General features: G+C 50.8%; 1 protein-coding gene and 1 pseudogene across 5 annotated transcripts; both read right to left on the reverse strand.

The window, feature by feature from the left end:
- Nucleotides 1-305: 305 nt before the first annotated feature.
- Nucleotides 306-852, reverse strand: LOC113608868 (c-Myc-binding protein pseudogene; annotated as a pseudogene).
- A 380-nt stretch (nt 853-1,232) lies between these two features.
- IL12RB1 (interleukin 12 receptor subunit beta 1) lies at nt 1,233-19,681 on the reverse strand. 5 transcript variants are annotated; one of them, XM_027084680.1, is made up of 16 exons: nt 19,524-19,679; nt 18,498-18,560; nt 17,462-17,579; nt 16,874-17,043; nt 14,786-14,904; nt 12,153-12,186; nt 11,556-11,678; nt 10,722-10,804; nt 9,640-9,877; nt 6,898-7,065; nt 6,070-6,207; nt 5,553-5,708; nt 4,041-4,175; nt 3,025-3,172; nt 2,627-2,708; nt 1,233-1,887 (listed from the first exon to the last, which is right to left on the reverse strand). In XM_027084680.1, the coding sequence occupies exons 1-16, from the start codon at nt 19,669-19,671 to the stop codon at nt 1,522-1,524; spliced, it is 2,289 nt and encodes a 762-aa protein (XP_026940481.1). In that variant the 5' UTR covers nt 19,672-19,679; the 3' UTR covers nt 1,233-1,521. The 5 variants fall into 5 exon arrangements, 4 of the variants coding, with proteins under 4 accessions (XP_026940481.1, XP_026940479.1, XP_026940482.1 ...); XM_027084678.1 differs by having other exon boundaries at nt 14,786-14,925; XM_027084681.1 differs by having other exon boundaries at nt 3,025-3,130; nt 14,786-14,925; nt 19,524-19,678.
- Nucleotides 19,682-21,499: the final 1,818 nt, after the last annotated feature.

A 21,499-nucleotide genomic window follows, 5' to 3' on the forward strand; every position in this document is an offset into this window, starting at 1 on the left:
CCATGGCTCACGGGCCCAGCCGCTCCGCGGCACGTGGGATCTTCCCGGACCAGGGCACGAACCCGTGTCTCCTGCATCGGCAGGCGGACTCTCAACCACTGCGCCACCAGGGAAGCCCTAAAGTCCTTTATTTTAAGATTTAATTTCATTTATTTTGGGCTGCATTGGGTCTTCATTGATGCGTGCGGGCTTCAGTAGCTGTGGCACGTGGGCTCAGTAGTTGTGGCACACGGGCTTAGTTGCTCCGGGGCATGTTGGGATCTTCCCGCACTAGGGATCGAACCTGTGTCTCCTGCATTGGCAGGAGGATTCTTATCCACTGCGCCACCAGGGAAGTCCCCGTCCTATTTTTTAAACCACTCGGTGATTTTTAATATTTAATACAATCAAACCTAATGAAAACTCTTTTTATATAAATCTTTAAAATTACTGGGAAACTAAAATTTAAATCCCATTCATAACTGCACTGCACAAATACTTGATATGCAATAATCTACATCTTCCCAAAGATGTTGTGGCTTGTAGTAGGGTATTTTCTTCCTCTCCACCATAAGTTTACTGAACTTTCTCCTTTGTTTTCAGTTTTTTATTTTCTTCTACAATTGCTTCATATTTCTCTTCCATTTCTGCCAATTCTAGGCGAAGCAGCTCTATTTCTAGATTTTCTGGGGTAGCAGCTCCTAAGCAATGTTTTAAAAAATCCAAAGCACTATTAGGTTTCTCTGGTTCTTCATATAAGACTACCAATACCTTGGTCAGCGTGTCCAGCACCCCCGACTTCTCCAAGTACCTCCGTAACTGATGGGCGGCTTTGTAATGAGCCGTAGTGAAAGCAGCAGCCGCGTTTCCATTTTATTTTTTATTTTATTTTACTTTTTCACCCCCATTTTATAGGGGAGGAGTCTGAGGCCAGGGAGGTGCCAATGCCCCCCCTCAGAATGCTTAGAGCTCCCATTCTTTTCCTCACACCTAGATCCTCCAAGCCTGGAGACCCTGCAATGCAGCCAGGAACTCTGTGCCCAGATTCCCCATCCAATGCTTCTGGGACAGGATGCCCAGCCCAGGACCCTGGGATCAGCCTGAGACCGTTTGGGCCCCCCTCCAGTCTATCCCACACACCCCCAACAGGCCAACAGCGCCTTGCTCCATGGATGCCAGGCCCTGGCCCTGGGTAGCAGCTCCCGTTTCATGGCGGTTTGTAGGGTTCCCACCACAGGACATGTGGCAACCAGTGCTGGACAGAGTGGGTGTTGGTGGGGGGCACTGACGCCAGAGCCCGGGCAGTGGGGATGGGGTCTGAGTCACTCCGCCTGGGTTAGACTCCTGCCTGTGTTGTGTGGCCACAGGCCAGCCACTCGCCCTCTCTGAGCCTCACTGAGGCTCACTGAAATAGGTTAATAAGACAGCCATGTACCTCAAGGCGGCTATGGGGATTCAGGGCATCACGTGCCTAGAAAGAACAGGCTGGGTATGCAATAAGTACTTAATAACCGACTGTCGTGATTGCGATCATTGGTCTTCCTATCTGTAAGGGGAGGCAGATGTTTCTGTTTCTCCCTGGGAACGGAATTTGGGGGTCTGCCTTAGGTCTCCCAGGAGCAGCGGGAGTCCAGCTGCCTGGGCCGGGCTGTCCTCCAGACTGTCCTTCCAGCCAGGCCCCAGAGTCCCAGCCTCAGGGCATCCCTGCACCCATTTCCTGTCTTTCAAGGGCAGCTCCGTGTCCAGGGCTGGCTCAGGGGCACCCAGAGGCAGCTCCATCTTCTCCTTGAGAAGCACAGCTGTGTCCACGTCAGTTCGCTCTCCTTTGTCCCAGGATATGTTCACCACCAGGGCCCCTTGCTGGGACACCTCCTCTGGGAAGTCTGCCGGGCTGTTCCACTGCCAAACCTGGAGACGGACGGTGGGGTCAAGGCTGTGGGCAGGGCCCTATTTCTCATCCACACAAGGATGGAGTGGACCAGGTCCCTTCTGGCTTAATTCTCTAAAACCCGAGACCAATTCAAGGATCAGTTGGAAGGACCCCCCATTTCTCTTTGGAAAATTGTCCCTTCTCCTCTCTTAGTTGATGTGGTTGGACAGGGCAGTAGCCCCACGCCAGCTCTTGCCATTGGCATGTGATCCTGGCCCAGCCAATCAGAACACTCCTACCCCCTGGTTCTAGTGATAGGCTAAGGGATGGGCATATGACCCAAGCTGGGCCAATCAGTGATGTCCGAGAATTCTGCTCCAGTTAATGGGAAAAATGGATACCCTGCTTCCACAGGGGGAAGGCTGAGCCTGCCTGAGATAGAAGCCTGAAGGGAGGATAGCACCACAAAGAGATGGAGTCCTAGTTCCTGGATCCAGCCATGCCTGAAGCCCACCACCTTGGATTTTTTTTTTTTTCCATCAGGTTCCTTTGTGGAACTCACTTCAGTTCTGTTTCTGTTACTAGTAAATGGCCTACACGAGGTTCCCCTTTGGGTTTCTATTTGCCTGTCTATAAAATTGGACAGGCTTTTGGAGTTCTTGCACCAGTGGGTTGGGGGAAAGTAAAATGAGTTAATGCATAGCCATTACTCTTCAGAGCCCTGGTCCAGATATGGACCCAATAAACAAGACCTGGAATTAGAAAGGGGGCCCTTACCTGCTTCCCCTGGCTGCCAGAGAACTCGACGGCAGTGCTGGCACAAGGTGTGGGCAGGGGTGGGCACAGGTGCCTTACAGCCCTGGGGAAGGAGGAGAACTGGTCAGTGCTTCTGTTCGTTCCTACTTTTTAATAGTTCTGACTTATTTTTTTTCATCTCCATTAGGTTATAATAAGGGGAGTGAGGATGTGGCCAAGGGGTCAGGGGTACGGGAGACTGACAGGCCCGGATTGAAATCCCAGCACTGTCGCCACTGCTGGATGCCTGGGCCTTACTATCTGGGCCTCAGTTTCCTCATCTCGAAAGTGGACATAAAAACCTACTTGGGGGGGGAGCAGTTATTACTATTCTTACTATCACTATTACAGATCATCTCGGGGGAAGGGGTGCAAGTTACCTGTTCAAGCCGAGGTACCCAAAGATTCCCAGGAGAAGGATGCTCACGAAGCTCCCAAAAGATGCGAGGAAGATGGACAAATCGGATGACTCAGAAACCTGGACTTCTGGGAGCAGAAGAGCTTGGGCTGGGGGAGAGCCGCCTCCTGCTTCTCATTGAGGAGGGAGTGGGAGGGGCGGGCCCTCCATCAACTCCCTGCTGACCCTGGCATACTGTGAATCCCTCTGTGCCTCAGTTTCCTCCTCTGTGAAGTGAGACCCCGCCTGCCCTGTGACTACAGGATAAAGCCCTGGCACACAATAAGTGCTCAGGACATGTAGCTCCGAGAGCCTGCAGGTAGGGCCCGTGTGGTTGCTCCCCCGGACCCAGACCAGCCCACTGCACACCCAGTCTGGCTCACTGGTTCTCTTGGGACCAGACTTCACAACAAGGACAACAGGCAGGGACCGTGGCAGGAACAGGGATCATTTGGTCTCCAAATCTCTCATTGCCACACACCCCAAGACAATGGAGCCCACCTCCTTATGTTTGTGATGAGATACTCATTCATTCGTATTCATTCATTCACTCAATAAATAGCCCCCCTGCTCCCTTCCTTTCCCCAGGAGCTCCAAGGCTGGGGGAGGCAGAGCCCACACAGACACCCACACACACTCCCAAGGCGTCAGGCCAGGTAGGAGGGGCAGTGGGGGGGGGGTGCCCAGAAGGAAGCCTGGAAGGCTTCCTGGAGGAGAGAGCTTTTGAGCTGAGTTTTGAAGGATGAATAGGAGTTTGACAAGGAGACCAAACATTCCAGACAGAGAAGCCTGCAAGGAAAAGCCAGCGTAAGAGAAGGTTCATGAGGAGAAGCTGCAGCAGAGGTGAAGGAGTTGGGAGCAGGTCAGCCTGCGACTTTCTCCTGAGAGGGATGCATGGGGAGCCATGGAAGGATGGAGGATCAGGGTGGGACTGCTTGCTGACATGTGGGATGGGGCAGTGCATGCTGGGTAAGTACCCGGGCCCGCCCCCTCACTCACCGACGGTGAAGCGCAGGGCCTGGCTCCAGGCACCCCGCCACTTGGCTGTGTCTGCTCGAACCTGCACCTTGTAGGTGGTGGCAGCCCGCAGGCCCTGGAGGGTGATCTGGGTCTCTGTGGCATTCACTGACAGCTCTGTGGGCGGGAGGCAGCGTGTGTCCCTAAACCCCCTTTACTCTGGGCTCCACCCTGGGGGTGGGAGTAGGGGCTCACAGACATTTTGCTGAATAATCTTCCCTAAATGCACCCATTCACATCAAACTTATTTGGAAAATATTCTTCATCAAAATATTCAGTGAATGATGCTGTTTTTTTCTCAAATTCTGACCAATTTGCCCTTCACTCGCTCCTAAGCCACTCCTTTCCAGCCGCATCTGCCTTCTCCTCAGAGCTCCCTAAAAGGCACCAGGTTCAATCCCAAACCTCAGGGCCTTTGCACTGGCTGTTTCCCTGGCCTGGTTCACCCTTTCGCCAGATAACTACATGCCTTCCTCCCTCACCTCTTTCTCATCTTTAGGGACAAGGTCAGGGTTAACTTTGTCTAAGTTGTTCCCCGAGTGTCCCCAGCACCTCAGCACAAAGTTGGATCTCAACAAGTGTCTGTGGAATTGGATGATTTTTAAAAAATAAAGCACCCCATAAAATTCTTTAAAATGAGAATACAGTTGTTGGCTGTCGTACAGAAGAAAAATTCCTAGAACCCTAAATCCATATTCGTTGTAAATATTCAAGAGGAATATTCTTCCAAAGAAATTTCAGGGAAGTTGGTACATTTGGCCAAATGGGCATTTGGTGCATAAATCTTCAGCAATTTGACTTTTGGCAAACTGGTGTTCAGCAAATGGGCTGCTTCCAGCTGCGCCACTGTGAACAAGTCACCGACTCCCATTTGGCCTCATTTACCCCCTCTAAACAACGGAGGGTGACCAAGCTGATGGCAGAATGTCTATGTCTGATGTCAGAGCAGCCCCCGTTCCCCCCTCCTCCCCCCTCCGCCCCCCTCCCGCCCCTGTGCTGGGCTCGAGGAGGGAAGGCAGGATATAAACTCATGGTCTTGGCGGCCTGGCCTGTTGCTGCAGGAGATGGACGGGCGAGGCTGTATTCTCGCAAGGCTATGTTACCCAGCGGGGAGGAAGAGGCTCCCAATGTGGGAAATGACAGGACGTTTCAGCCCTGGTGAGACCTGCCCTGTACATCCTCATTTCTTTCCCTCCTATGGGGCAGGAAGGGGCACCTAACTGAGCTCAAATCCAAGCTTGTTTAGCCTTTGGGCAGGTGAATCCCTTCCCAGGCCTCAGTTTCCCCATCTGTAGAATGGAGAAAGTCATCCCTGCTCCATGGGAGTTGCCGTCTAAAGGGCCAGTCAAGACCCTTGAGTCCAACTCTATTGTTCCATGGGTGTGAAAACCAAGGCCCAGAGAGGGACAGTGAGGTGTCCAGGGTCACACAGCAAGGCAGAACTCAAGGCCAGAGCCCTTCCTCCCCCAGCCAGGCCTGTGCTGCCTCACGTACCGGATACTTGGTTGCTGGCCTCATCCTGGCAGCGCACAATGTACTCCTTCAGGACGCCAGGGCAGGTGCTCAGCAGAGATGGTGTCCAGTCCACAGACACTGAATCCTGGCTGAGTTTCTTTACAGACACATGTTGTGGGCTCCCGGCCTCCGAGGCTGCAACCAACATCCTTTACCACAGTCAGCTCCAAGTGTGCTGGTTGAGTACTTCCTGCCTGCCCAGCCTGCTACTGTCCAGAGACCCAGGGAACCTTGGCCACAGAGTCAGCTGTGTCTGCCAGTTCCACCACTCTTGGTGTCATCACTTCCCCTCTCTGAGCCTCAGTTTTCTTACTATATAATGGTGCAATGCCTCTTGGAGTATCTTAAGAGTTGACTGAGCTGACTTCTATGTGTCTGGCTTCTGGCCAGGGCCTGATAGGCAGTAGGTGCCTCTAAATGGTATTCCCCCTTCCTGATACCCAAGGACACTGCCGAGTCCCCTGGGGAGACCACCCTGCAGGTTTGGGCTACTCACCATTGCCTCCAAAGTGGAAGGTGGACAAGACGGTGGACCACGAGGTGGGCTTCTCCGGGTGTGCAGAGGCAAAGATAGTGACGCGGTAACACTCCTTCTGCCTCATTGCCCCAGATGCTTGGCTCAAGCTGTGCGTTGCTGGAAGGATGAGCAAGGGTCAGACCAGTAAATAGATTGTGTCCCCACCTCCGCACCTGTGCCATCTGCCAGGAGCTCTTAGAGCACTCCTACCCATGCTTTAAAGCCCTTGCACCAATGTCCCCTCCTCCAGGATTCCGTCCTCATGCCCCTTGCCACCCCATCCCCGCCCCTTCCCAACCTGTCCCCACCCCCTCCAGCACAGCTCCTACTCTATGGCGCCGGGGTGTCTGCATCCAGCTCTGTCTCCCCTGGCTGGGAGCTCCCCAGGCTGGGGCTGAGGCTTCCTGGGGCCCCGGCCAAGACCACGTCAGAGAGTGAGAGGCTGCTTGGGCCATTTGGCACCCTCCCTTTCCCTCCAGAGGCCTCATTAATTTGCCACCTGCATCTTGCTAGCTGCTACCTTTCCTGGCACGGGTGAATGTTTAACAAACACCCTGGGACGTGAAACTCATTACCTGCTGGGGTGCAACTTTCCCAGGGCTGAGCCCTGACACCCCAGGATCCCAGCAGGAAGCACCAGACCTGCATGAGTGGAAGGGTCTGTCTTGGCCTGTCCCCACCTCTGTGTGACCTTGTGCAAGTGGCAAGACCTCTCTGGGCCTCAGACACCCCACAAGGATGATGTCTGTAGGTTTGAGCTGACCAGGAGCTCTAATGGAGGATGCAGGGCAACCGATATTACGGTACCCATTCCATCAGGGTCCCGGTCCTGGGGTGCCGTCAGGGTGCAGGTGGCAAGGCTCTCGTCCTGGCCCTGGGGCTGCCACTCAATGCAGTATGTCATGCCCTGGGCCTGGGCTGGCCAATGCATGGTGGTCCTGTTGGCTCTGGTACTGATATTCAGAACCCCTGGTTCTGGAAGAAGACAAGAGAGGCACATCAGAATAGCTGCCTCATGCTCTCCCCAACCCAAGGCTCCTATAGCCCCATCCCACCCTCTTGACAAGCTCTAACCCGCCAGGGCCAGGAGTGTCTGTATCTGGTTCTGTCTCCCTACGCTGGGGGCTGCCAGGATGGGGGCTGAGCACAGAGGGGACAGCAGGGGCTGTTTGAATGAATCGAGTCCTCCCCCAGCCTAACTGTGGGTTCCCTGCCAGGGTGCCCACAGTCAGTGCTCCCTAGGCTGCCACTACTACCCTGTCAGGCTAGTGGGCATCTCCTGGTCCAGCAGATGCCTGGCCATCCACCACCCACCTTGCCCAGCGGTGGGTGGCTGTGGTGGAGGAGGAGCCTCCCGGCTGGACCAGAGCTCAGAGCCCCGAGGACAGACCCACTCAGCCCCCTGGGCTCCTCTCTCCACTCCCTACAGCAAGGTCACCTGCACCAACCTGAGAGGTGGGTACTGCTTCCAATTCTAGGGACAATAGCTATCATTTATTGCGTTCCGACTGTATGCGCCAGGCCAGTGCCGAGCATTTTACAGGCGCCACTTTCCCACAAAGTGGGACCATGATTATCCCAATGATATAAAACCTGAGGCTCGAAGCCGGAGAGCCACCAGCCCAAGGTCACATAGCGAGGCCATGGCCCAAAGCAGACCAGGAGCTGACAGACTTGCTGCTGTGTCACCCTGGCAAGTGGCTTCATCTGTCTGAGCCTCGGTCATCTCATCTCTGAAATGGGCATCATCCTAACAGCCCAGCTGGGTGCTCAGCAGGCTCAGGACTAAGGTGAAGCGAGCAGGGCATGAAATTAAGGAGGCGCCAAAGAACTCAATCACCAAGATCAACACTCTTCTAATGCAATATTTTTTAAAAAATCAAAATGAACCTAAAAATATGTACTGAGTACTATTCACAGTTGCCAAAACAATGGAAACAGCTCAAATGTCCGTCAGTGGAAAAACAGATAAACAAAATGTGGCCCATTCACACAGTGGAGTATTACTCAGCCATGAAAAGGAATGAAGCACTGATGCCTGCTACAATGTGGATGAATCTTGAAGACATCAGGCTGTGAAAGAAGCCAGACACAGAAGGTCACATAGTAGATGATTAATTCTATGAAATGTCCAGAGCAGGCAAATCCACAGAGACAGAAAGCAGATTGGTGACTGTCAGGGGCTGGGGGAGGGGGAGGGGGAGTGACTGCTAAGGGGGACGGGCTCTCCTTTTGGGCATGATGAAAAGGTTCTGGAACTAGACAGAGGTGACGATTGCACGACATTGTGAATGTAATTAAGGCACCAAATTGTACTTGTTAAAATGGTTCATTTTGATATGTGAACTTTACCTCAATAAAATACATATGTTTATATACATACATATAAACCTTAATTTTTAAATTTTAGATTTATTTTTTTGAGGTGACACTGGTTTATAATATTATAATAATAAAAATGTTTCATGTGCACAATATTATATTTTGACTTCTGAATACCCTACTGTGTGCTCAACATGAAACATTTAGTTTCCATCTGTCACCATACAGTTGATCCCCTTCACCCCTCCCCTCCCCTTGCCTCTTCCCCTCTGGTAACCACTAATCTGTTCTCTATATCTAGGTATTAGTTTTGGTTTCTCCATCTATTTAGTCAGTCAGTTGTTTGTTTGTTTGGTTGGTTGGCTGGTTGGTTGGTTTTTATATTCCACATCTGAGTGAAATCATAGGGTATTTGTCTTTCTCCAGCTGAATTGTTTCACTAAGCATAATATCCTCAAGGTCCACGCATGTTGTCACAAATGGCAACATTTCATTCTTTTTCATGGCTGAGTAGTATTCCATTGTATACATGCACCACATCTTTTTTGTCCATTCATCCATTGATGGGCACGTAGGTTGTTTCCATATCTTGGCTATTGTGAATAACGCTGCAATGAACATAGGGGTGCATATATCTTTTCCAATTATGTTTTCTTTTTCTTTGGATAAATACCCAGAAGTGGAATTGCTGGATCATATGGTAGTTCTAGTCTTAATTTTCTGAGGAATCTCCATACTGTTTTCCATAGTGGCTGCACAAATTTACATTCCTGCCAACAGTGTATGAAGGTTCCCTTTTATCCACATCACCGCCATTGATTTTTTCATTGTGTATAAATATATGTATATATTTAATATATGTATACATGTATATAAAATGAGCAAAATGTCTAGATTTTAAATAAAGACAGGATCAACCCTGTATTTGCATGACCCTGCCTTGCTTGCCACATCCTGATCTTGGCCCTGGTCCCAATAAAACTTTATTTACAAAAACAAGTGTTTGGCCTGGGCCACAGTTTGCCAGTGAGAAATTTTTTAACTATTACACTATAGCGCTATGCATTTTTTAATGCTATGCATTTTGAATACTTACTTTACACGCTCCTAAATTAGACACCACATTACATTTTTGTGCCTCGCTCGCTTCACTCTAGTCTAGCTGAGGCTCGAGTACGTACTCAGCTCCAAGAGGCCCCCCCCCCACCACTGCCCAGCCAAAGGCACCTGAGTGGGTATAGGCAGGAATGTGCCATGTCTGGTTGGGACCGAGGCCAAAGCGATTCCGGGAAAAGACAACCAGGTCATAGGCGGCACCCGAGAGGCCGAGATTTTTCCGCAGGCGCAGAGTCCTCGTGGCCTTGGCCTTACATGGGCAGGACAGCATATGCAGGTGGACATGGTAGGTCACCTCCATGCCTGAGTCGGGCCCGAGGCAGCCTTCTGGAAGCTCCAGCTGGGGCAGCTGTTGTGAGTGTGAGAGATGGTTTGTGGGGATCTGAACATGCACGTTGTCCCCGTGCGTTGACATCAGGATGCTGCCCACGAGCACCGGCTCATCCACGGGCCACAGCTGATGACATGTATGAAAATTTTTTTAAAAATAGTAAACCTCAGTGCTGGCAAGGCTGCTGGGAAACTGACACATCCACTGCTCATTGGTTTAGGGGGAGGGGGGAATAATTTGGCAAAACCCACTGAAAGCCAGAGAAAAAAAATGTTTCTGTCTTTGGACCCAGTTACTTCGAGCCTGGACATTTTTCCTAAGTAAGGAAATTCAAATTATAGGAAACCTAGGACGAGAAGGAGCTTCACTACAGCTTTATCGTGCCAGCCCATTGGGGACCTGGCGGAATCAATTATGGTGAAGCCAGGGGTTGAAATGTATGGTGAGTTTGCCCTGACTCAGGCAGGGGATTTCCCCTCTGCGCCTCAGTTTCCTCCTCTGGAAAATGGGTTCATTCGACTGTACTTAATGAGCTGTTTGGGGGACTTCAAAAAAATCATCTCCCATCCAGACCAGCACAGTCAACCCCTTCCTGGCCTTCCAGCTTTCACGTGAGCCCCCCAAACTCTGCTCCCCCAATGGCTGCCAGAGGGAGCCTGTGAACACCTGAGTCCAGCCATATCCTTCCTCTGCTCACACACCCTCCATGGTTCCCCATTACCTTCAGAGTTCAACCCACAGTCCTTCCGGTCCCTACCACCTCCACGGCTCATCTCCCTCCTTTTAAACACTTCCACTCCAGCCTCTTGTCTCCTTCTCTCTGTCCTCAGGCCACCCCACAGACCTGCGATGGTCCCATTACCTGCTCATGGAAGGTCACCTTCCTCTTCCCATTCGGGCGGAGCTGCTCCACCGAGAACCTCACCTTGGCCTGTGGGGGGTTTTCTGCAATGAGACAGCAAGACAGTGACACTGGGGGTGGCGTCCTTGCTCACAACGTCCTGCAGACCCTGGATTGGGACCCAGGACCTTTTCCTTCCCTCCAATGAGATTCCATGGGTCGTTAAGTAGTTTTCAAAATCTGCAAACATGGAGATCCACTCCATGATAGTGTGAATATACTTAATGCAACTGGCTAAAAATGGTTAAAATGGCAAATTTTATATTATGTCTTTTTTTACTACAATTAAAAAAAAATCTGAAAACAGCCGTCAGAGTTGTTTCCCAGCAGATACGCACTTGGGTGGGCAGGAGGAAGCTCCAGCTCAAAGGGTAGGGGGACAAATGTTGACAGTCACTCCCCCCATCTCTCCCTCCCACCCCCACCTCAGGCCACGTCTCCACTCTGGAGCTGCCCTGGCTCCAGCTTCCTGTGTCATTTGGAAAAATCTGCCTTCACGACACAGCCACTTGCACCCATCAACTCCTTGTTCGGCTTTCAAAGAACAAAACCCACCAAACTAATTGGAAGGAGAGAAAGACTGATAAATGTTTTCTTTTTATTATGGATTTGCCACATTTTACAAAGTGAAACTTGCCCACTGCCCTGCCACCTTGCACTAATTTTCCCTAATTTCTTCGGCAGCCTTATTTCTAACATCCATCACCTTAACGCTAACGCTCACCGCCTTATTTCTAATACTACTACCATCTTTCTAATGCCCGTCTCCCTTCCTGTGGTCCAGGGTGCTCTCACCAGGGGGGATGCACACAGGGCTGCTCCAGCTGCTCCAGGGACCTCCGGAGACCCCCGGCCTCAGCCGTCGCCGCAGCTGGAATTCCTGGGCCGTGTCCATCTCCAAGGGGCAGAGGCATGACTCTGGGAAGAAGCAGATCAAACATCAAGCAAAGGGGCTGTCCCAAAGCCAGGAGCACCCAGGGCTTGGCACTGGTCACTTAGCCATCATGCACATATTAAGCTCCAACTGTGCACATGCACTTATTGAGTGCCAGCTGTGTACAAGCACTGATTGAGAGCTAATCATGTGCCAGACCCTGAGGACACAGCCAGAATAGGCCAGGTCCTGCGCTCTTGGGGCCTCAAGGATCACCCACTTCTTCTACTGTCTGGAGTTCAAGTCTCAGCAAGGCCACCTACTAGGGATGTGAACTTGGCCAAAGGCTTCACAAGCCCAAGCCTTTGTTTCCTCACCTGTGAAATGGGAATAATCCAATACTGAACTACAGGGAGGCGCAAACAAGCCTACAGAGAATTTAGCACTGGGTCTAGCACACAGTGGGTGCCTAATTAATGCTAACTTGCTACCGCTGTCATGGTCACTATTATTCTCACCGAAGCCAGCATCATCCTGATGTCCACAGTCGCCCTAAAACAAGACCATATTTATACATTGTTTTACATTTGGCTGTTGAACATTCTAGCTTTTTGGAAATTTTCAACAATTACTCTGCTAAATGTAACATGGAACCCTGGATTGGATCTGAGAACAGAAAGAGGACATTCTTGGAAAAGTGGGTGATAATCCAAATAAACTCTGGAGTTTAGTTCATAGCGAGAGACCAGTGACAGACAGACTTGGGAACGAAAGCCATTAACCTGTGGGGACGCTGGGTGAAGGCTCTATGTACTTCTTTGTAACTTTTCTGAAAATCTAAGATTATTCCAAAATAAAAAAGTTTGTTTTTTTTTTTAAAAGCATTATTTGGGGGAATTTCCTGGCAGTCCAGTGGTTAGGCACGTTCACTTCCGGGGCCCGAGTTCAATCCCTGGTCAGAGAACTAAGATCCCACAAGCCGTGCGTCGAGGCCAAAAATTAAAAAATAAAATAAAATAATTATTTTAGGAGGCAAAATTATATTTTTATAATTTCCTAAAAAAATATTTTAAGAGACAAAACCTATCTGTTTGTGGTGTCGTGGATGAGGAGAGGCAAGTTTAGGACCCAGCTAGCCCCACACTCCCCGGCTGTTGCTGAGAGGTCCCTGGACATCCTGAGCCTCAGTTTCCTCATCTGCAAAGGGGGGCTGAGAGGGTCCACTGCAGAGTGTGTTAGGGGGCTGGAGATAAAAAGCAAAGAGATGCCCCTCCCCAACAGGAGTCCCATGTCACCTGCCTCTGACTGATCCGAACCCATTCACTTGATGGGAAAACTGAGGCTCAGGGAGGGGCACAACATTTGGAGGGAAGATGGGGCCCAAACTGAGGCAACTCCCTGGACTCAAGATGTTCCCAGGCTGAGGGAGGGGGAGACACCACAATTCAGAAGCTGTGTGGGTGTTCTCTGTCTCTCCCAAACCAGGGACTCCTTGGGGACTTGGTCAGGGCTGAGGTTTCTTGCAAGCCTAGGCTTGCCCTGCTTGCAGGGGACAGAGGGGAGAATAGAGTGGCTGAAGCATGAATGAAGGTCCAAAGAAGACATACAGATGGCCAACAGGTACATGAAGATGTGTTCAACATCACTCATCATCAGGGAAATGCAGATCAAAACCACAACGAGATACCACCTCACACCTGTCAGAATGGTTATCATCAAAAAGACAAGAGATAACAATGGTTGGCAAGGATGTGGAGAAAAAGGAACCCTGTGTACTGTTGGTGGGGATGTAAATTGCAGCAGCCACTACGGAAAACCGAGTACAAGTTCCTCAAAATATTAAAAATAGAGCTACCATATCATCCAGCAATACCAATTCTGAGTATTTATCCAAAGAAAAGCAAAACACTAATTGGAAAAGATACACGCACCTTCATGTTCACTGCAGCATTATTTACAGCAGCCAAGATGTGAAAGCAATCTTAGTGTCCATCGATGGATGAATGGGTAAAGAAAATGTGGTACATGTATCAATGGAATATTATTTAGCCATAAAAAAAGGAAATCCTGCCATTTGCAACATGGATAGTCCTTGACGGCATTATGTTGAGTGAAATAAGTCTGACAGAGAAAGACAAATACTGTATGATCTCACTTACAAGTGAATTTAAAACAAACAAAAAACCAAACTGATAGATACAGAGAACAGAGTAGTGGTTGCCTGAGGTGAGGGGTAGTGTGTGGGCGAAACGGGTGAAGGTGGTCAAAAGGTACAAAGTTATCAATATAAAATAAATAAGTCCTGGGGTTGTAATGTACAGCATGGGGACTATAGTTAACAATACTGAACTGTATTGTCCGAAAGTTGCTAAGAGAGTAAATCTTAAAAGTTCTCATTACAAGAAGCAAAATCTGGAACATGCCTGTGTGGTGACGGAGGTTAAACAGACTTATTGTGGTGATGATTTCACAATGTATACAAATATCAAATCATGTTGTACACTTGAAACTAATACGATTTTGTATGTCAGTTACATCTGAATTTAAAAAAGGAGGGACTTCCCTGGCAGTCCAGTTAAGACTCTGTGCTCCCAATGCAGTGGGCAGGGGTTCAGTCCCTGGTCGGGGAACTAAGACCCCACATGCCACACAGCACGGCTTTAAAAAAAAAACAGAAAAAAAGAAAGGCGGGAGGGAGGGAGGAATGGTGGAAAGGTAGTTTCCTGGAAGAGGCAGCCCTTGAGCTGGACCCTGAAGGTGGGTTGGATTCACATGTGCTCAGATACAGAGGAGGGCATGCAGGTGGAAGGAACTGCATATACCAAGGCAAAGAGGCTGGGAATCCAGGGCATAGGCAAAGAATGATGGCCATTCAAAAAGGGGCCAGAGGAAGCATGAGGCAAGTGAGGGAAACTAGGGCCAGCTGAAGATAAGGATGACTTACTGAGGGTAGTGGGGAGCCATGGAGGGTGTGTGAGCAAGGGAGATCACAATCAGATCTTCATGTCAGAGAGACCCAGAGGCTAAACATGGGGCAAGAGTGGAGGCCCCATGGGAAGGGTGATAGATACAGAGATTGCAAAACTGATGGGAGAGGTGTGTGAGGGTGCCCTGTGCCTGTGCAAACCCCTGATCTGGGGAATAAACTCACCCACTTCCATGGGCTGCCAGGTGTCCGGTGCCGGAACTGTACCTCAGCACCATCCTGGTGGGCTGGGGTCTCCCACTCCATGAGCAGCTGCCCCGCTGACCTGGACACCTTGATGTTTCCTGGGGGAGGGTCGTATTTAACTGGAAGCAGAGTTGGGGGTTGGGAAGGGGAAGCCGGCATGTGTGTGAGCTGTTGGTCCTGAAAACTCTGGAAAATCTTCCCATGATCCTCCTGGCCCATAGTAAACCACCAAGCTCCCCAAATTTGAATCAGGGGCACCTCTACAGGTCCCATCTAAGCCTGGGGTTCTATCTAAGCCTGGGGTCAAAGAGTTAAGACTTATACACAGGATCCTATTAGTAAAGGTATCTTTAAAATATTAATACTCATTGCTGGCAAGGCTGTGGTGAGACAGGCACTTCTGTAAATTGCTGATGAGAGGGTAATTAACTGATTCTATTTTTTTCTGAAGGACTATTAGGGAAATCTTACTAACTTTTTAAGCCCACTTCAAGGAGCCTGGCCTGAGGAGAGACATCTATCATGCTTTCTGCATCTCGGTCATAGTGTGCCTGATTCTAGCTCAGGGCCTTTGCACTTGCCGTATCCTCTGTTTTGCTGTATCCACACTTCCCCATCTTTATTCCTACTGGATCTTTTTCATCCTTGAGCTGGAGCCCTCCCTGACCTCCCAGCAGTATCTCATCATGTGTAACGATCATGCCTTGTCCATCACCCTACATGAATCTGGGCTCCATGAAGGCAGGGACAGGGTTGAGATTAGGGTGAGGAGAGGGAGGCAAGGTTGTACAAATACAGGGTCAGATCCTGTCTTTATTTGAAGTTCTGGGGAATTCCCTGGTGGTCCAGTGGTTAGGGTTCTGCACTTCCACTGCAGGGGGTGTGGGTTCGATCCCTGGTCGGGGAAATAAGATCCTGCGTGCTGTGCAGTGCGGCCGAAAAAAAAAAAACCTGATATTTTATTTGTCATGGCTTTTTTTTTTTTTTGCATTAATATTGATTTTTTTTAAATGTTGCATCATGGGACTTCCCTGGTGGTCCATGGGTCAATACTTCGCACTCCCAATGCAGGGGACCTGGGTTCGATCCCTGATCAGGGAACTAGATCCCACACGCATGCTGCAACTAAAAGATCCTGCATGCTTCAACAAAGAACCCTCATGTGGCAACAAAGATCCTGCGTGCCACAACTAAGAACGGCACAGCCAAATAAATATTAAAAAAGAAAAGTTGCATCATGCTATGGTTTATAATGACTACTGAGGTTTTTTGGCACCCCCATAACATCTTGTGGCCAAGGAGGGTGCCTCATTCATCTCACCCTTGTCCCAGCCCTGTGCTGTGACCTCCATTGGCCTTGCCCATGTCCCCTGTGACTGAGCATGGCACACAGTAGCAGTTCAACGAGTATAAACTAAGTATATGTTATTGATTCGTGAAAACAGATTTTAAAGACCGAACACGGGGGACTTCCCTGGTGACGCAGTGGTTAAGAATCCGCCTGCCAATGCAGGGGACACGGGTCCAGTCCCTGGCCCGGGAAGATCCCACATGCTGCAGAGCAACTAAGCCCGTGCGCCACAACTACTGAGCCTGTGTTCTAGAGCCCGCGAGCCACAACTACTGAGCCCGTGTGCTGCAACTCCTCAAGCCTGCGCACCTAGAGCCCGTGCTCTGCGAAGAGAGAAGCCACCACGATGAGCAGCCAGAGCATCACAACGAAGAGTAGCCCCCACGCTCTGCAACTAGAGGAAGCCCGCACACAGCAATGATGACCCAATGCAGCAAAAAAAAAAAAAAAAAAAAAATTATAAGACCCAACAGGGTCTTGGCCACATTACAGTATCAAGGAGAAACCGGAAGCTACCTACATGTTCATCAGTAGGGGATCCGTTAGGGGACCATGAAATACTCTGCCAGGTTACATGACAGAGTTGGATGTAAAAACAGCTGGCAGTATCCAGCCCCTTGCCAGGGACCCAGAATTCCCTCAGGTCTAGGCTTGGGGACCAGAGGTTTCTCTGGGTGAGGAAGTGGTAGTGGAGAGGAAGAGAACAGGGTGCTGACCTGAGCTGTAGAGGTTCAGGGTAATGTTGGGGGACTTCTCTGTCCAGTTGGCAGCCCGGGATTCCACCCAGAGGGTGACAGCGTGGAGCACGGATATGCCATCCTGGTCGGAGAACTGCAGCTTGGTGGCTGAGCCTGCGGCAAAGTAGCAACAGCGCCCGGGCTTGAGGCTGCGGGAAGGAGGGTATCGGTACTGAGTCTCAGCGGCCACAGCAGATGATGTGCATCACATCCCAGAATCCTTTTCTTCCCCTTTTACCGCCGCTCCCCAGCCTGGGGTTTTCTTAGGGATCAACTTAGGACTAAGGGGTTTGGAGGATCCCAGAATCTCCTAACATGGGCTGCCACAGAGAGAAGGAAGAAATGAATAGATGGATGAATAAGTCACAGGGTGAGGATGAAGGAAGGACCACAGGGATCCTCATTGCCGCCCAAACTGTATGCCCACCCATGCTGACCCCACAACACAGATCCCCAGCCCTCCCTTCTGACATGAGAAACTGAGGCCCAGGAAGAGGCAAAGACACTGCCGAGCTCATACATCTGAGAGTAGAGGCAGGGGGTCAGGAGAAAAGGCAGGATCCTCACCAGCATCTCAGGAAGTGGCTGACCCCAGCTGCGGGGCCCTCATATTCCCAGGAACATTCATAACCAGCGTTGCTGAGTATCCGGTAGCAGTTTAGGTCCCGGGGGCCCGAAGCTAAGCCTGGAGGTTTGAGAACAGATTAGAGTGTGGGGGGGTGGGGTCCCCAAACTGACACACCCCAGAGAGGAATCTTTGTGACACTTATGCAATCCGGTGTCACCTCAGCCTAAACACGCTGTGACTTCCAGCACCTTCCTGTGCTCTTCCTGCCTGTCTCCTGCCATCTCCCTTGCACCTCCTCCTCCAGCCACTTCAGCCTCTTCACTGGTCCTCAAACACACCAGGCTCACTCCTACCGCAGGACCTTTGCATGTGCTATGCCCTCTGCCTGAAATGTCCTTGGCCCAGATCTTGACATTCCAATTTCTCCTTCAGTGTCACTTCTTCAAGCACTAGGCTATTTGAAGTAGCCCCCTCCTTCTCCATCCCTCACCCTGCTCTGTTTTTTTCCTAGCACGTCATTGTATGCAGGATATGCATTTGTGTGCCTCTTGTCCACCTCCTGCACTAAGCTGTGACCCCAGGAGGACAGCTGGGCTCGCAGCTGATTCCTTCATGTCTAGAACTGTGTCTGCACGTAGTACGTGCTTGGTAAATATTTCTGGAACAAAAGAATAGATGAAACGCCTTGCCCAGTGGCAGATTTTGTGACTTTGTTACAAGCATGAATGTTCCAGCAATGCTTTCCTCGGAGCAACTTCAAAATGTTTAACAGCTGCTTAGCCCCACATGCTGACCAATCAGGACGGACACAGACACCAGTCCTGCGACCCTGTTACGGAGTAGATGAGGCTTACAGAGGTGACTGCTCCAGGACACCTGAGTTTGGTGAGGACAGGCCATCAGGCTGTCGGGTTGGGGCTACTGAGACCCCTGTCTTTGGCTGGGCAAGAGGGAGCTGAGGGAGTGGCTGCTTGGGATGGGTCAGTCAGAGCCCAGTACAACCCCTTCCTCCCACGATGGGGAACTGCCCCAGACCTGAGTCTGCCTCCGGATACGGCGGATCCTGAAAACAGCACCCCATGGTGCCACAGGCTTCAGCTGCAAAGGCAATGAAGAGAAATGACAGTCTCAGCCTTTCACTTCAGGGGAGGGGGGCTTGCCCAGTGACCATCCACGCACTTGCCCACTTTCCCATCCTTGCACCCACCCACCCATCCACCTTTCTATCCATCCATCCATCCATCCATCCATCCATCCATCCATCCATCCATCCACCCATCCACTCATCTATTCAGCCATCCATCTTTCCACCCACCCACCCATCCATCCATCCATCCATCCATCCATCCACTCACCTATCCATCCATTCATCCATCCACCCATCCACTCATCTATCCATCCATTCACCCATCCATCCATCCACCCATCCATCCAGCTCTCGGGCCGCTCCTCTAAAGCAATCCAGGGTCCCCTGTACCTCTCCCTTTTGCTGGTCTCCAGCCCTGCCTGAACTCTATAAGCCCTGAAACCTTGCTGATCTCCAGTTTACAGAGAGGGAAACTGAGGCACAAAGAAGTTGCCCGAGGTCATGGAACAGCAGAGCTGGGATGAGAGTCCAAACCTAGTCATCTGCTGGGGGCTGGGTCCCTTCCCATTCGATTCCACAAGATGGAGAGAGAGTATGTATATTACATACACGGGGTACATAACACTATTTTATTTATATATATATATATATATATATATAAATATATATATATAAAATATATACTTGGTCTTTATCCCTTCCTTAGCTATTTCTCATTAAACTCTGGGATGTGGGAAAGATTCAGAGCTTCAGCCCACCCCACAGAAGACAAAACCAAGACCGGAGGGGAGATGCCCAAGTCTGACATCAGAATCCATGATCATCCAGCTCACATTTGATAGAGGGAAAGACTGAGGCCCAGAGACACAGAAACAAACCTGGGAACCGGGTCCACAGCCCTCCACATATACACACACAGCCCCCCGCCCCGGCAAGAAGAGCCATAGGGGACTACTCCAGGGTAGGGGACTCACCGCCCTGCCGGGGTAGCAGGAGGAGAAAGAGGGGGACCAGCCTGGTCACCCCCTGCCCCATTAGGTCCTCGAAGAGGGTGGCAATCCCGGACGAGCTTCTGTGCTGCTGGAGAGACCCCAGCCACCCAGTCCTCACCCAGGAACACATTAAAGCTTAGCAAGAAAAACTAAAAGGAAAAAAAAAGTTAGGTGTCGTGGCCCCTCCCAGGGCAAGTCAAAGTGAAAAAGAAACCCAGGAAGTCAGCCTGGGCGTGGTGGCCTCATTCAGACCACAAACACACCCGAACCCTGGACCCTGAGCCCCAGGTCCGGGGGGTCTTCTCTGCTGACCCCAGACTGAAGCTGGACACTGGGTGAGAGCCCCATGGGTGGCCTGGGGCTCTGTGCCCTTGGCCAGGTCTTCAGCCCTCTCTAGTCCACTTCTGAGACTTAGGAGCTAAATGGGAGGCAAGGGTCTTCAGACGTCAGAGTTCACTCTCCCAGTAAATTGTTATAAAGTGCTTGCTGTAGGCTGGGCCTTCCAAAAATGTCCGCCTCCCCGTTTCCCGAATTCCAGCCTCAGGGCACCCTGGGTTCCAGGTCTGGAAGAGTCTCCTTTTTTCCTTTAGACTCAACTTTGTCTTTTCTCTGTGTCTTTTTCTCAGCCAGAGGTGGAGAGGTTGGGGGGGGAGGGGGGTGGTCTCAGTTTCTGACCCTCTCTCCGCACTGTCAACAAAGGCCCAAAATGTCCATGGAGAAGAGCTGATTCATGCTACCAAGTGGATGAACCCCCAAAACGACAGGCTGAGTGAAAAAAGTCAGACACAGCAGCCCATATGTTGTATGACTCTATGCATATAAAATGTCCGGAACAGGCAAATCCACAGAGACAGAAGGTAGATTAGTGGTTGCCAGGGGCTGGGGGAGGGGAATGGGGAGCGACTACTCATGGGGATGGGGCTGCATTTTGGGGTGCTGAAAATGTTTTGGAGCTAGACAGAGGTAATTGTTGTACCATATCGTGAATATTCTAAATGTCACTGAACTGTATATATTAAAATGGTTAATTTTATGTTATGTGATTTTCACCTAAAAAAAAATGTTCTCGGAGCCCAGGTGGGCAAAGAACAGGGTAAGGGTCTCTCCTGGGGGAAAGCATCTGGGGAAACTGAGGCCCAAGAGGCCAGGAGGAAGCCCATTCTCTGAGAGCCAGTCCTGAGGGGCAGCTGGGCTGGCCAGGGTCAGGCGCCCAGCAGGCCATGAAGTCAGAGCCATCAGAACAAAGAGGCAGTGTTCCAGGCCTGGCACAGTGGGGACGGGGACCCTGTGACCCTGCACAGAGCAGTCTTCACAGGCAGCAGGGCCCAGGCCAGGCCAGGGGGCGGAGTAGGTTTGAGGCCTGGGGGAGGGTCAGAGACAGAGAGAGACAGAGACACAAATGGAGAGAAACATAAAGACAGAAGGGACCATTGGAGATAGGGGTAAACCCATGGCCCACCTCTCAATGATCCTGAGACCCCTACATCAGGTGCCCTATTTTGCAGATGGAGAAACTGAGTCCAGAGACACCCAGACCACTCAGGGTCCCAGCTAGAGGTGAAAACATGGATGCAAACCCTGAGGCAGGGCACCCTCCACAGTGGGGCTGAGCTTTGCACCTTCCAGAGTAAGACCCATGCCCCAGGGCTACTCCCTACCTCCCACCAACCCCCCTCCCGAAAGTTGGGCCTCCCAGGCCTCAGCTTCCCCATCTGCAAATGGGCTAGAGTGTGGATTAAAGAGGGTTGCTGCCCACCAGACAGCCAGTATGATTTATCATTCTTTGGGGGCTCGCAGTGGCCTCTGCTCTTGTCACACCTCTTTCCCATCCCCCCAAAGTCAGAGCAGTCACTGGAAAAACATCAAGGGGGGTGGGGCAGAGCTGGACACAGACGCCCCCAGCTCCTTGAGGTCAGGGGCTGGGTGCAGGGAGGGGCAGAGGTTAAGGGGGCCCTGCA

This window comes from Aethalodelphis obliquidens, unplaced genomic scaffold, assembly GCF_003676395.1.
Source record: "Aethalodelphis obliquidens isolate GAN/ISIS:26980383/991018 unplaced genomic scaffold, ASM367639v1 scaffold53, whole genome shotgun sequence".
Taxonomy (NCBI): Eukaryota; Metazoa; Chordata; class Mammalia; order Artiodactyla; family Delphinidae; genus Aethalodelphis; species Aethalodelphis obliquidens.

What these genes read in the sequence shown, in the direction of transcription:
- IL12RB1 (XM_027084678.1), bottom strand. Translation starts at nt 19,671, where the DNA reads ATGTGTTCCTGGGTGAGGACTGGGTGGCTGGGGTCTCTCCAGCAGCAC. An exon ending in CTGGCAGCCCATGGAAGTGG is followed by an intron (nt 12,187 to 14,785) that starts GTGAGTTTATTC and finishes GTCTTGTTTTAG; the next exon opens with GGCGACTGTGGACATCAGGA. An exon ending in TCCTGCCTATACCCACTCAG is followed by an intron (nt 7,066 to 9,639) that starts GTGCCTTTGGCT and finishes GTCTTCTTCCAG; the next exon opens with AACCAGGGGTTCTGAATATC.